At 47.5% G+C, this 15,612-nt stretch overlaps 2 protein-coding genes across 19 annotated transcripts in view; both read left to right on the plus strand.

The window, feature by feature from the left end:
• Positions 1 to 2,005, plus strand: part of LOC101075629 (receptor-type tyrosine-protein phosphatase F) — a 129,743-nt gene extending 127,738 nt beyond the window's left edge. For all 17 annotated transcript variants that reach the window (XM_029831562.1, XM_029831563.1, XM_029831561.1 and 14 more), the window contains one exon: positions 202 to 2,005. In XM_029831562.1, coding sequence (XP_029687422.1) covers positions 202 to 270 — 69 coding nt within the window. In that variant the 3' untranslated portion in view covers positions 271 to 2,005. The remainder of the gene's footprint in view (positions 1 to 201) is intronic.
• Positions 2,006 to 2,558: 553 nt separating this feature from the next.
• On the plus strand, positions 2,559 to 15,391 carry LOC101064584 (neurturin). Of its 2 annotated transcripts, none has more exons than XM_003975424.3 (3): positions 2,559 to 3,730; positions 12,771 to 13,065; positions 13,467 to 15,391. In XM_003975424.3, the coding sequence occupies exons 2-3, from the start codon at positions 12,798 to 12,800 to the stop codon at positions 13,901 to 13,903; spliced, it is 705 nt and encodes a 234-aa protein (XP_003975473.1). In that variant the 5' UTR covers positions 2,559 to 3,730; positions 12,771 to 12,797; the 3' UTR covers positions 13,904 to 15,391. The 2 variants fall into 2 exon arrangements, with proteins under 2 accessions (XP_003975473.1, XP_029687504.1); XM_029831644.1 differs by lacking the exon at positions 2,559 to 3,730 and adding an exon at positions 6,310 to 7,171.
• Positions 15,392 to 15,612: the final 221 nt, after the last annotated feature.

Raw genomic sequence — 15,612 nt, forward strand, 5'->3', positions numbered from 1 at the left:
GAGCACCGTCGCAGAGGATCTGCCGTCTCACAGCAGTCGGGAGGTTGTGGAAATGTTTGTCAAGGCGGCCGTGGTGTGAATCTAAATGAGTCACAAACACCTAGAAGAGGGGGGGTGGATGAGAGAGAGGAGTGCTGGTCGTGAACAGCAGGGCGCCGCAGACGCCGGTCCACTGACGCTTCTTCCTCTCCTCCTCTGCAGGACCAGTACCAGTTGTGCTACAGGGCGGCGCTGGAGTACCTGGGAAGCTTCGACCACTATGCAACATAACCACTCACGGCGAGCAGGCTCCCCCGGTCTAACCTCTCAGGGGTGTGTCAAGTGTCCCATCTCAGCCACCATCCCCTCCAACCCCACCCCCGCACTGCCCCGCCCCACCTCCAAGCCTCCCCCCCCACCTGGGGGAGGAGAAAGAAGCGCGCTTTCAAACCTCCCGACGAGCGGGGGGGCTCAACCAATCACAGAGACCCACACTGACCTAATCAACCACGCCAGATTTTGCTTTAAGAATAATGAGAGAAGCAGTTTGGCGGCAGCTGTACAGACGTGGCGGCGCAGAGCGGCAGCTCGCCAACGCCGCCCTGTCCGAGCCGAACCTCCCCCATCGTTAGCGGCTACCGGTAGCACTCAGAGAGCGCCATATCTGTTGATTTTATCCTCAACGTATTGATTCATTCTGTCAGAAGAAAAGTGTTTCTTTAGTGTATTTGTTTTTAATAATCATTTTAACATCAGACATTTCTTCTGTCTTAAACTACCCACCCTGGGGAGTGCATTATTTTCATAATCATTTCTTTTTTACTTTAATTTTAGGGTACTTTAGCACAAGGGACATGTATTTTTAACACGTTCCTAGATACTAATACAGGAGGACCACTGTTCTCTCAGCTGCTGTCTGATTTCTGTTCTCCTGACATCAGGATTTTATGTCGTAAATGTTTTTTGATCCCGTTCCTTTGGGTAAAGATTTGCCTTTTCACTTGTTTTCTGTAAAGAAAATCAACATTCAGATGAGCGACGTTCAGAGCACACTCATCTCGACTTTCTGTAAACATGGTAGCAAGTCAGAAAAAAACAAGAGCACCAGACTAAATCAGAGGTGTCGGGCGTGGAAAGCACAGGATTTCTATTGGTTTTTTTGGGGTTTTTTTTTGCTTTTGTTTTTCATCAGGAGCCTGCGGTATTGAGGCCTTCATCCTCCACAACGGAGAACTTACCCAAGGAAAACGGACTTTTATACCCAAAGGGTAGTCGGCAGAAAATAAACTGAGGCCCTGCCTCCTTGCTGCCCGTTGGCTTGGTCACTTTTCTGGAGTCAGACCACACAAAAGGCATCAGAAAGGGGTTCGTACGGGCCGAAGAGTAGATCCATGAACACTGGCACCTGTACAGAATCAACCATTCCTCCCAGAGGGAACGACTCAGCCCTCAGGACTGAAACCAGATATTATTTTATACCAAAATAGAACTATAAATATATATATAATTATGATTGATTATATATATGTACATTACACATAGACATAAACACAAGTGCAGAGGTATATTGTTCAAAAGGGTTCATTCTGCTGATCCGCCATCACCACAGATTGCAGACCGCCTGCTGTCCTAGCGTGTGTATTCATGGAAACACCATTGTAACTACTGTACTACCATAGTAACGTCGACAGCTGGTTGTCCGTCTGAACGAGGAGAAACGGCACAAATTCCCCCTCCCCGCCCATCAGAGAAGGACCATCCCTCGCTCAGCAGGGGGGCCGCCGCACCGTTCAAGCACACGCCGAGGCCCCGGGGCGGCGGCGGTGGGGAGGGGAGGAGGGACTCCAAAAACCTAAAATGTTCATTTTTACCTTGTGAATGCTTAGTGCTGTAGGGGTTCGATCTGTTGTACACAGTCTGTTTTCTATTTGTTGATAAAGAACTGGAATTTAAAAAGAAAAACTGTTGGCGAAAAAAAGAAAAAAATCAATGTTAATAAAGTTAAATAATTGGGTTTTTGTACAAACCGTGGCCTGTGGTGTGTTGTTTGCCTGCGTCTGTGATTTGGCGTCATTTTTACAGGTGGCGTTTGGGTCGGTTGTCACGGAAACGACTGCCGTCCCTGATTATTTCATTTTCAACACCGTCCTCCCCGTTTTACACATCAGTCGTTGCCATCTTGACATTCTGTCCTCGTTTTAAACACAGGCAGCCCGGCGTGACGCAGAGGTTCTGGTGAATTCTGCTGTAAATCAGAAATAATCAGGTGATTTCTGATTCTGCCGCTGTTCCGCCTCCACCATCACACGTCAATGACGCTGCAAGAACGCCGCTGACTGTTTGGGAAGAGTCTCAAGTGTGAGATCGCCTAAGTGATCTCAAATTGCAGAGCTGCTAACAATTCATTGCGAGGTTGCGTTGCCGTGGCAACGGCGCTGTTGAATGCGATTGGTTGAGAACTTTGGATCTTAAACATGAAGGCCAGGGCCGACTTGAGCGGTGCATTGCTGATTACGGCCGCCGTGGTTTCAACATCTCACTTTTCCATCATGAAAATGTACAAATTCATCCAAATTTCAGCAAGAAAACCTCAAAAACAGATTTCATTTTTTATATTTTTTTAATTATTGGATTTCTTGCTGTGATTTAATGGACACTTTATAATATTTCAGCCTGATTTTATCTCGCTATTGTCGTCTTTCAAGTGCTGGATTTAAGAAGTTTAGATGGTTTTACATGACAAATGCTGTGAAGGCAGCCACGGAGACATCCCATCCTAAACAAACCGACGCCTCCTGCTTGTTGTGTCGACAGATTTGGTCAAAGCGACAACAATTGAAAATAAATTGGTATTATATTATATTGATTTCACATATATCTTTTCTCATCCCTTTTGAGAGCGGCGTGAATGCACCTCGTCCCTCAACTGCCGTCATTTGTAATTCAGAGCATTCCCAGTGACATTCGGTGTTATGTCATTCGGAATCTCGCCTGCAGCATTTTACAAATTGTTGCTTTGGCTCCCACAAAACCTACTGACATCATTGTTTTCATCTGAAGTGCATCCAAGCTGCTCTTTTCCTGTGGTGGTAACTCTATCCTGATGCTTTCCCTCAAAACATCCCAAACAACAGCTCAGTGTTGTGTGTGTGAAAGTGTGTGTGTGTGAGTGAGAGTGTGAGAGATGGACCTTACTTTTTCTGGGATATGGAGGAAGGTGAGCATGTTTGGGGGCCTAGCTAACATCAGTCTTGAGGTCCAACAGGAATTTGTGAGCTTTCTGTGGTGTTGACATTCCATCCCTGAGAACAAAAGCACGTCAGTAAAATGCAAACATTGCTGATGTTTCTCCTGTTTGCTGCAGATAAAAGATCCCGACCGCAGGCCGCTGCAAGATTCCAGCAGAAGCTCCGAGCTCACAGGTTCTAGACCAAAGAGCAGCTGCTCAAATGGCCCTGACCACGAGGCTCCTCCTCGCATCTTCGGCAGAGATAACTGACAGGGACGGAGCGTTCTGACCCTCGGAGCTCTGCTCCCTCAATGAGACAGTCATCCAGCCTTTCGACACTCATGGCAGCATCACGTCCGTCTGGATTTGACATCCTGGAAAAGTCCTCCCTGAGGTGCCGCCGACCTATTCCAAGGATCGCAGAGATTTGGCAGGCGTGCAGCGGCGCCTCGGCTTGGAGGCGCTTCACAAGGCCTCGCAACACCCTGGAAGCAGAGGAGGAGGTCTGACATTGAGGGCCAGGTATGTAACTCTGCTGGGATTCCAGTCAATGCACCACAAACTGGGTTGGGATAGAACCAACAGGAACAATCCACCGGTAACCTCTGAGAATTCGGTCCATGCGGAACCTTCTCCACCCTGTGAATCCTCTGATGAGGCTCCAGTCCCGAAATGATCCTGAGGCAGCTTTTACAGTCGGTACCTTTCTGGTTGAAGTACACTGGGATGAGCTGGTGTGCTGGGAATCATCCAACTGGAAATGTGACCTCCGGAACGTCCACCGATTTTCAGGCCCTCCTTTCTGGAATCAAAAGGAACCTGCTAGCAGATGTTTGGACAAACAACACGGGAACGATGTTGAGTCCTAAACAATGATTTTGACTCAAAAACAAGTTATTTGTGGTGTTTGGCGTCTCTCGTTGTGGAAAACAGGTCTCTGCAGGCGCACTTGTAGTTGCGGCGCATTGCCGGGTGGGGGCAGCATGCGACTACATGCATCACGTCCTCTGACCTTCACGCTGCAGCTGCAGCAACAGGATATAAACCTAAATTGAGAATAGCATTTATTACTGCTGCTTACAACTTATTACAAACTGGGAATTGAGTGCCGGAGTGTTTCACACGCTCACGTGAACACGGTGAAACATCAGAAACACCCAGGAGGCCCCGGCCGCTCTGCAAATTGCCGTGTGTATTTGGTTTTTGGCCCAACCATTTCCCTCGTTGCTACTTTCTCTCAAGAGGTTGGTGTTGTCTTTCGATAACTGCTACCAAACACACAAAAAGCCCCTCATTGTCTCACTGCATCCTACTCCACAGGGCCTGTTTAGGTTTCGGGATCCCTAAAAAGTAGTTTTCCAGTCACAGCGATGACATTTGGCTGAAGGTTGCTTGTCCAATTATCGAACCACAGCTTGTGCAAGATGAAGGTTGTAGCCTGGTGCCTTATTTCCAGCCTTTCTAATGACACCTCGACTGGAATGGTGTGTTTATAGTGTTACTGATTGAGGGCTCCCTTAAAATCTCGGCCAAACCTAAACAGAATGTGTTTCTTCACTCATCCACGCCCAGTGGAAAAAGATTTTATCCGATGTTTATAGGATTCTATCATATTTAAATTGGGAACACACTTTGTTGGTTGGTTTTTGTTGTTTTTTTTTCCGCTAGTGTGAGCTGGATGTCTGTCAGACAAGTCATCGTGACTAATCTGCTCTTCGCCGCTGAGCAAGTCGATGCAGCGTGCATAGACGCATCAAACGTTTCCCTCCTTTTGAGTCCGATTTTGCAATTAACAGCTGTCGGCTTTCATCGCAGCGGAGGCTGGACGGTGAAAAGTTTACACATCTGTGAACAATATGCACGAAGGGGAAACGTTACCGCCTGATGTCAGGAAATGTTTCGGAGCTGCTTTTCAAGGCTGGAAGAACATGATACCTCCCGCCGCTAAACGAAGGCCATTATGGATTCGCAGAAAGAAGCTCTGGCCAATAATTGAGGTTTATGTCAAACAAATTTGGTGTAATGATCCGATTTTTTTTTTAAATCTTTTTTGCGTTTTGCACCTGCTTAGCCCCACGAACACGAGCGAAGGAACGTGAATCCTCTGCTGATTTTTGGCCGTCCCATCAGGTTGGCGCCGAAGGGTCGAAGCAACGGCGAGAAAGGAGAGTTTGCCTTGGCCCCCGCTTGCACAGAACCCACACTTGAGGTCGTTGAGACAACAGCGTGAGAAAATCCATCAATGCACTTTTCCCCCCCCCCTCTGAGACAAAGCTCGGGTAGAAATTCCGATGCTTTTTCTCTTCTTCTCTTAGTCAAGGGTGAAAGAATTTGAAGGCCTGCAGACTTTGGCCACATCTCACCTCAGCAAGGCGTGATTTGTGTATAATTTGGCCCGAGGACACGGGAGTGACTCATGATGTCCGAATGAGATATTTTGTTAGCAAATACTTTGTTTCCTGTTGTCACGTCGGGACGGCTGCGTTGTTTCTAAACCCCCTCGCCGCGGCCGAGCTGTTTGGATCAAAACAGTACCTGCAGCCGCGTTCCCAACATCACCTGTTTGTCTTTGCGTGACTCCCCTCATCCCTCGCTCATGCAGCACTGCCCTCATATCCGCGGAGTCTCGCCTTTGTTTACGTGCAGCTGACCCCCGCGCACCTGACGCACTTCCTACAAGGACGACGTATTTATTTAGATTGCAGTCTGGAGGGCCCGATCGCTTCCACAAGCAGAACCATCTGCTGCTCATTTGCCGCTCAAGGGCTAAAATACTGGTTTGTATTGGAGGAGACACGAATGTGAGATTCCCCCGACAACAAAGAAACGCAGGCCGGGTCGCCGTGAAATGCCTCTGCTGTGATAATTCCATTTAACAAGCTTTTGGAGTTGTCTTAGCGCCCTTTAAACCAATTGCCAACTTTCTTAATTCCCCCTAAAAGATTGAAAGACCCAGACCCCACTGGCTGCGCTGAGCTGCTCAATTGAAGGTTATTACCAGTCGCCCACTTAAGTCGGAGGTCTCTCCCCAGCAGAAGGTGAATGTAAGCTCTTGTTCAGGCCAAAGCATCCTTTAGCACTCCTGCAGCCGGGGGAGATTATCATGTCAGGAGTAATCCGACTCGGCCCAGAAGCACAACTACGGTGGTGGAGGAGGAGCAACAGTTTAGGGGGGGGAGAAAGGAGGCAGAGGCATCAGAGAAGCTCTCTGCTCCGCTTACGGTAACCACGCTCTCCCTCCTAAACCCCAACACATCTCCTCAACCCACAGAGTTCCCTTGTTCTGAGCTGAGGAGAAGACCTGCTGCCAAGGCAACGGTAAGGAGGTTTGTGCTGCAGTGCTGTCATGTAGAAGACTTTTTGTTTTGTTTTTGGTCTTTTTTTTTTCCCCCTTTTTTTTTTTTCCCAAAACCTCAACTTCCCCAAACAGATGGGATAAAAAGCAGAGGCATCTGCTCCGTCGGTCCCGTGACCCTGTACCTGCTTTCGCTGCGCTCCTCAGCTTTACGTTCAGGTTTGGGCAGGAAAAGAAATTAGAGGCAGTCAACCTGGATGATGACAGACGTCTTCTGAAGCCAAGCGGGTGCCAAGTCAGGGACTTCTCTCCGACACGCACAGCCACCCCCGGGTTTGAATGGATCGTCCTGAGCGCCACGGGGAGCACGCTGACGCTCAGAGGAATGTTGATTTTGATTTTTGCAACCGAATCCACTTCAACAGAAGTGCAACTATGAGAGAAGTTTAAAAGAGTGTGGATCTCAATCAAGTCAGGACTCCTCTCCTACTTGCAGGCACAGGGAGTTGTGATGATTTTCAGGGCAATATTCTGGAGACCTGCCCTCACATAGGGTGATGATGATGATGATAATGATGATGATGATGGACTTACTCAGCCAGCACTTGCCTGTGGAGGTCAGCTGAAGACGACACCACGCAGCTAAGTCTGGATTAGCCGTCCGAACGGTAAGGACACCACATCTCCTTTTGTTGGTTTAAGCCGGCAGCTTACAGGGAAGGCGTTAGGGGGGCCGCTCGGCAGAGGTGCCTCACCAAGCGCCCGAGTGGCAGAAAACACGGGTCGGCTTATCTGTATCAACAAGCAGCTCTCGCCGGACCTGCCTACCGGTAACGCACGTTGGCCTGTCACGGAATGTTTGCAGAGCAGTTGCCATGGCGGCGAGGGCCTTTAAAGAAAAAAGAGTTATTATATTATAGCAGAATTTGTTCAGCCTGTCAGCGTGCAGGCGCGTTTGTTTTGACAGCGAGGAGTATTTTCTCTGGTTGCCAATTATCCAACACGGTGGTTTACCTCATAATCATGCATGATCGCTCTTCTAAAATGTTTGGCCTCTGAATTTTTAAGTATACTTTATTATGCAAAATGGCAATTTCAGATCATTATTGTAAGTGTTAATCATTTTAGGGAGTTTTTTCGCAGCGCCGCACTTTTAATGATTCCACTTAAGCTGAGCTGAATACGATGAATAGGAGACGATAACGGACGTTTTTGATAATTCTCCCTGTGGGATTTTTTTTTTTTTTCCCCCATGTGATGATCCTTTCCCGCTAAGCCTATATCATACTGGGAGATTATACTTTATGTAGTCGGGGACCAACAGGCCAGAGAGAGGTTAAGCCTCAAGTCAAGTGAGCTATTCAACTTTCATAACCTCCCAAAGCCAGTGAGGAAAACGAAGAGCGGGTTGAAGCGCTGTGGTAAAGTGCTTATGATTATAGACAAACGGCAGGAACAGAGGTTTTAAATACTGGCACGTAAAGGTAGAAAATGTCATATTTCGGAGGTTTCCGCCTGCTTGTGCCTGCACGCCTGCGTCATGTTTGCTCTAAGTGGTATTCAGCATGTGTCAGATGGGCGCCAAACCCTTCGCCAGCGTGTTGAAAGTGGGTTTATAAGCGAGGTTGTTGTGTTCAAAGAGGATCTGGCATCGGCAGATTAGCAGCCAGAGTAGCAGCTCGCCGACTGGTCTTTGGAAAGCAGCTGAGACCACGTCCAACTTTGGCGCCGTTCGCTCAATAATGACGAGGCAAAGGGGGCGAAGTCCTCCTGCTGGACCTCGGCTAACCTCTTTGTGCGATGGAGAGGCTCGTTCGAGGCGTTAATGGACCTCTAATTGCAACAGGTCCGGCGGGCCAGAGCTCACGCCTGGCTGTCAGGTCACTGGATTAATCCACATAAATCCGGAGAGCGCACTAGTTGGTCTCCCAAAATGAAATCTTTTTAACTTCTCACCGACATCCAGTGGATTAGAGGGATTTTGTATTTATAGAATGAGTGAGAAAAGTCAGTATCTTCTGCCACCGGCTGCACGTGCTTTCCTCTGTATCAAAGGGCAGGATCTCACTGGCAACACACGGGCTTCTTTTAATTATCCTTTCGTTACCGAGTGTCGCAAGGCGCGAGCCAGGCCAAGTGGTAGCCCAGCAAAAATTATAGCACAGTCTAACCTAAGCCTTTTTTTATTTTTAGCGACATTAGAAGCGAGGCTGGATTTAGAACAGCCAATCAAGGCTCAGAACATCCAATTTCTTTTGCCGTTTTCAGGGTCCACCCTGCTGCCAACGCAACACACGTCACCACCTGGGTTTGCCACTTTTTTCCTTCGTTGTCGGCGTCGACGTAGGCTCGGGTGGTGGGGGATGGAGAGGGATATGCGCCCGCTCAGTGGGCCGTGCATGTTGGCCCAACGCTTGAGTCGAGGTGTCTGATGGATTAACACATACGCACATACAGCAAGACCTGTATTCTGCATCAACACTGCAGCTAGGTGTTAACCCACGTGACTACAGATAAAGCCGACAGGCATTAGTGCTAATCCCACCCTGATCTTTGGAATATGTCCCCATTACCTCCCCAAGCACTCTCTAGCCGTCCTCAAGCCCTGGCGCTCTCTTAAGAGGGAAAAGACAAGACAATGCCTCTCCAGGACTCTCCAAAACACGTTGTTTCCCTGCAACGACACAGTAGGTGCTTTTCCTGCTCTTCCTTCGCTCCCGTGTTTTCTGGCGCAGGTATTTATGGGGTGTGTCCACAGTAGCGCAGACCGCCAGTCACGGGGGTGGAACACACACGTGGTAAATAAAGGAGGGGGACGCCTCAGGCTGTTCAGTGGCAAATCCACAGTAATGAATAAAGTTATTTGTAGATATCCACAGCACGATATTGATTATCCCGTTACGTTACGGCTCTGCGAGGAGTGTGTGTGTCTGTGTTCTTGTACCTGCAACATATTCAGTCCCAAAGTATTCCTCCAAAGTGAGGACTTTTTTTGGACCAGAGCTTGGAATAAGGTGCAGGTTAGGGATCGGGTCCGGGTTAGAGTAACAGGTCAGAGAATGTGTAATGTCTATGAAGGTTTTCACAAAGACAGGAGTACAAGGATCTGTGTGTGTGTGTGTGTGTGTGTGTGTGTGTGTGTGTGTGTGTGTGTGTGTGTGTGTGTGTGTGTGTGTGTGCCCGTCACTGGACAACAATGAAAGGTTGGACCCTTTCCTAACTTTTTACGCAAACTGACAGTCATGTGATTTGGGAAAAGTGAAACCACGCAATTGCTGCGTGCGTGTGTGTGTGTGTGTGTTTATGGTATGTGAGTCACAGTGAGGCAGGGTTAAAAAGGAGACAGAGCTGGGCTGTATTTAGGGAACCCATAGGAACAGAATCTACGGACATAAAAAATTGGTGTCTGCCTTTTTCTTTCCGGCACAGAGAAAGCTCCTCATTCATTCCTGTCTCTGAACTTGGCTCGCTGTGATCATGTCATACTGGTCAAGATCCAAGCAAGCGAAGGATGAAGGCATTCCCTGTCTTCTGTCATTCTAAAGTGTCAACCACAGATGCCCCTTATCCCCATTTTGACAGATCTGTAGTTCATCTTCCATAGGCTTCGGCATTCTGCGGAGCACTTCCCTCTGGCACCGGAGAGGGTGAGAGAGGAAACCAGTGCCACACTGCTGCAATTACATTAGCGCCAGCTTTGCAGCGCAGCGACCGCTGACCCAATTATTCCTTGAGGACATCAATTTTATTGTGCCTGTTGAAAGAATGTGATCTTTGAGTCAAAAACAAGAGCTCGGTTGAGGGCTGAGGACGGCCCTCCAGCGTGCGACGTATGCATGCATCGAGGAATGCACGACGTCTCGGGAATGGCTTTGACAGACTGAGGAATTCTGGGCCGAGTGGTTCACTTTCATGGTTTGCCTCAAACATGTTAATGAGGCCGAGGGGCTGTTTCTCGCTCTGCTGGTAGCTGCTCAGGTGACATACGGCTGATGGCAAACGCGCGGCATTCTTTATCGCCACATACCTCATTTTCACCCCGGACAACAGCAGAGAAAAGCTACAGTAGAACGTCCGAGGTCTTTTCTCCTCCTAAAGGGATGACTTGTTTTTTTTTGTTGGGTTTGCTTTGGGCCTCACATCTTGTCCGCTCATATCTTTGAGCGTGCATGGGCATATTGTGGCATGCTGTGTCTGTGTGAGGGCTGCTGGAGTTGTCTCTGTAACTCGTTTGTACTTTTAATGTCTCTGTGACCGAATGGTTTTTCCTTCTGCTGCTGAATCCTCCGGGGCGCCGCCATATCCTCTGCGATGTTGCAATTCCCTGTTTGCCCTCTCAGGAAGCGGAGCCCTCATGCATCCCTTTCTATCTCTTTAACAAAAACCCCGGCGGCCCCACTATCAATAACCATCCACGAGAGCGCAGGTCAGCTGGCAGATTAAAAATAATTGTCCCAATTAATCATCCCCGAGCGTTAGAGCGCCGCCTGGCACCTTGTCCGCCGCAGAGCAGAGCAGTTATGAAGATCAGACGTGACATCAATGTTGGACAGCGAGGATCCTTCCAGTGTCAGCAAGGAGACATCTGAGGCATCGTCGCTTGTTTAAATTTCTCCAATGACTTAATTATTTTATCAAGATGAGCCCCGGGGTGGACAGGCTATAGACGATGATGCATTACAGCCGTGTGAAACAGGAACCTCCCAGGCTGAATAATTGCCCCAAACCGGCTTATTAATAGCTTATAAAAACAACGATCTCATCCTCGTACATCACAACTATCTCCCTCCTTTTAAGTTAAGAATGTGTCCTACTGAGAGCAGCGGCGGCCAGGTTTCTGGTGTGAGCAATTGGTGTTGAACCAACAGAAACAAAACCAGACTTTCCACCGTGGCTCCCATCCATCATGTCTGGTGATTAAATATAACGGCGTTAGTCAGTTATTCGTCCGGGCACCGCGGCCCATTCGTGCAGTGGCCGCAGCTCCACGTGGAAGTTACGCAGACGTCAAATGGGGTTGTTTGCTGGAAATGTTTGGCTTTCAAATGAAAACCATTCCACCCTTCACTGCACAGATGCTCCTCGCCACGACAAACCCATATGGAATTATGAGTTATGAGTCAAGATCTGACTGATAGGACTCGTTATACCGGTTTATACACTGTTTATTCCATGACAACTCATGTGTGCTGCTCCTTCGTATTTTCCTCCTGCGTCATAAATCTCAGCGCTGACTGGAGCTGCCTATAGTTCCCCACAAAAGTCACCAGAAGGTCAAAATCTTTCTCCCTTTTTAAACTTCTTCACCCAGCATTGTTTCTCATACTTTTTTTTGTGTTTATTGTGAGATCGCCGCATGCTGAAAGTGCAAATTCCAGGAGTTATTTACTTAAGATGTTTGTTTCTCTGCAAAATGAGACAAAGATTTGTGACATTTTGTTCCCTTGTAAAACCGCCAGCATTGCATTCATGTGCACTAAAGAATCCTGTCTGGTAAAACGCTCTGTACATCAAGTCTGGATTCGCCGTTAGTCTCTGCCAGCACGCCGTTTCCAGCACAGAGGAGATGTTTTTTGCCTACTTGATGATAAGAATCCTGTAAAACATCTCAGATACTTGTGGAATGACAGTAAGAGGAGATGAAACACATCAGATCGGAAAACGGACTTTTGTGGCCGCCGTGGTCTTTGGAACGGGAGGAGCGCTATAGCATAAAAGGATGTTCATTGAGACTTCATCACCCATGGCAGTGCAAATAGGTGCGGTTAAGAAATTCCTGTAAAAGAAGGAATGGATTTCCGCCTTTTTAAAAGGATGGTCTGAGAACATTAACTTCTGCAAATAGCGCTTTCTTTTCTTCTTCCCCGGAGTAAAGAGCCGACGTTCCGATTTTTAGCCCATCTGCAGCCTTTTAAAGGGTTTCTTGTGGGGCTTGAAACCAATCCTGAACGTCTTCGGCTGAAATTCAGAATTGCGCTTCCGTCCTCCTCAGGCGTCAGCGATGAAAGACGGCGAGCGATGTGAAGCCGGCAGTTCGCCGACCCACTCAGGAGGGGGGGAAACAGTTGACAGCAGAAGCAGAAAAGGAAGCGGAGTGTAAACTAAAAGGCTTGTTCAGAGAAACGGACTCATGACAAGGTCGCTGAAATGTGATGACACATAATAAAACAACGTTGGCAGTGTTGTGTGTTTTGATATGACAGGATGAGAGATCTGTTTACCCAGGCTGGGATTGTTTGAATTTCCTGACACTTGTTCTCCCGACAGAGTCTCAATGCTCCTCCTCGCTCTAAGATGAAGTTATGGAAAAGTGCTACTTTCGCCTTCATGCTCTGCGGCGCAGCCCTGTCCATCCTCCTCGTTAAAAACATCGGACGGACCAGGCCCAGGACCAAACAGCACACATCCTCATCCTCATCGAGACAGCCTTCATCTTCAGACTCAGCGTCGGGGTACCTGCCCCCCTTGTCTCCCACAGAATCGCCGGTGGTGCCACCCGAGATGGGTGGTCTTCACCGGAGAACGCGCTCAGCAGACGGGATGAACTCCCTCCTCTCAGAGTGTAAGATAAACTGTTATTGACATTCTTCCCTCTCTGGTCTTATAGGTAGAGGGCTGCGGGGGGGTCAGAGAGAACACTTAGTACCTGACTCAGTTGTTTATAGAGCTGATTTTAATGTCATACACAAACCTGCAGTCAATTAACACCTCATAGTTCACTGGCGCTCCAAAGGAGTCCTCTAACCTGCAGGAGAAGTTGATATTCCCGCTTTTCCTGGGTTCCACATGGTCTCATCAGCTGAAATGGGCCTCAGGGAACTTTAACCTGCTTATAAAAACATTATAAAACGCTCTTGGGTGTTATCTCTACGAACCCTCAGTCCTGTCTCCATATCTCATTCTCCTTCCCTAAATCCGATTATCTGCGTATCCATGTTAACTCGCCTCTCTTTCATTTCTCAGTTTCCGTGATGTTCCAGAGCTTCACGGAGGGCGAGCTTCAGCATGTGATCGGGACTTTGCTCGACAGGAAAGGAAGGACGGGTCAGCGTTCGGGTGAGACACAGACGCGAAGGACTAAAAGGGCCCGGAGGCCAAAGCCCTGCTCTCTGAGGGAGCTGGAGCTGACAGTGAGCGAGCTGGGTCTCGGCTACGACAGCGACGAGACCGTTCTGCTGCGCTACTGCAGCGGCAAATGCACGGCCCACCGGCAGAACTATGACATTACCATGGAGCACATGACGCGGACGGGGTTCAAGAAGAAGGGCCGCAAGGATAAGGTCAGCAACGGGCCCTGCTGCCGGCCTACGGCGTACGAAAAGGAATTTTCTTTCCTGGACAACAAGAGCCGTTATCACACGGTACAGAACGTGTCCGCAAAGAACTGTGGCTGCGTATGACCCCAAGAGAGGAACTCATCCCCCCCCCCCCCTTTGCTGCTCTAAGCCTCTGTCAGAACGGTCAGCGCTGTTAAAAGACTCTGGATTACTGTATTTACTCAAGAAATGGAGGAAATATTGGAATATATATCTCAGGCTGCATCACAACAACCTTTTTGTGACAGGCAGACCGCATGGACAGCCGGTGCTGCGTTTGTGTTCATTCCAAGGAAACTGAAAATGACTGTTTATAACTATAAAGGTTCTATTATGTTTTGATCTGTGTAGTAACACTGTAAACTGTGGTGTAACTACGATGTAGCTTTGTTGGTCATGTTACATGTGAGTAGTATAATGGGATAGATGAGCCATGGTGGACTAGATGATTGCCGTTACTTACTGCAATCCATTTTCCACGATCCAGTTTTTAGTTACGGTCATTTTGGCGATAAACATATCGATTTTGTGGTCATAATCGCTCCATTCGTAATAATGATAGCTTTAACGCGCCCAACATCTCCACGGGTGAGTTGATTGTTTTCACAGATGGGTGCTTGCATGTTTTACTGTTACTGACCTCAGTGTTATTACACAGGTTCAAAAAGGCGTTATTACTACGACAATGACAAAATAAGAGTCCGGGCATCCATCTCCAGGTTTGAACCAATCTTTAAACGTCGTGTTTTACATACTGGCGACGACCAACGGCGATCTGTTTCCAACACAACTGATTTAAACCACCGAGCGTAAATGTGCTCCGCTCATGCTTTTCCTTGAATAATTGATTACACACAGAAAAGAAGATTTTTTTCAAATTATTGTTATTATTCCGTGATATCCCAGTTTTTTAAATTGCCTCTGGAACAGTTTTACTCAAAGATTTGCCAAAACCCAACAAATCCATTCAACACACACAGAGACTTAATCAAGTTAGGCCCATAAACGCCTCTCGTCTCCAGTTCCAGGTGATACAAGCCCTCTAACACGTTCGCTGGATGTAATTTGTGCACGTTGACTCGGAGAATACTTTTCAGTGATTTTGTATGTTCTTACTCGCTGGCAGAATTTTGATTTGGAAATACAATTTGCACCCATCCGTGACACCCTGCTCTGATCCAAAGCCTTTTATTGGCCCATTAACTGCCTCCTTGCTGCATTGCCTAGTAGTTTTTTGGGGGGGACTAAACTGTTGAAAATGAGTTATGAAGCATGTTTTTCACCTTCCATAATCTTTATTTGGTCTGAACTGATTGCAACTGTTTGCCTGAAGTATAATAAATTATGTTTATGTTTGTATTTCCCTGAAGAGGTACAGCGTGGGGCACTGATGCGGTGCATCTTTTATTGTAGTTTATGTTGTATTTATTTGGGAAGTAAATTATGTTTTTGCATATTTATTTAGATTACTACACAGAACTGGGACAGCTTATTATCATTAAGCAACTGTGCCAAAAAATGTTTTATCCAACATTCTATAAAGACTGCTGAATAAACATACGTTCAGAAGTACGGATGTCCATCCTTTGTGTTGATCTATCGACGTCTGACTCTTAAAGACAGGAAGCGGATTTTAAAAAGCCTAAATAAAATAATCAAATGTGAGTAACCTAGGATGCTACTTATTAGGAGTTAATTAAAGAACAGGATCCATGTGGAGAGCTGATGACCAGATTATAGCGTAACTAAAATGACCTGATACTAAAGGGTCAAAGGGCGCCGGTGCTCCTTCA

This window comes from Takifugu rubripes, chromosome 22 (assembly GCF_901000725.2).
Source record: "Takifugu rubripes chromosome 22, fTakRub1.2, whole genome shotgun sequence".
Taxonomy (NCBI): Eukaryota; Metazoa; Chordata; class Actinopteri; order Tetraodontiformes; family Tetraodontidae; genus Takifugu; species Takifugu rubripes.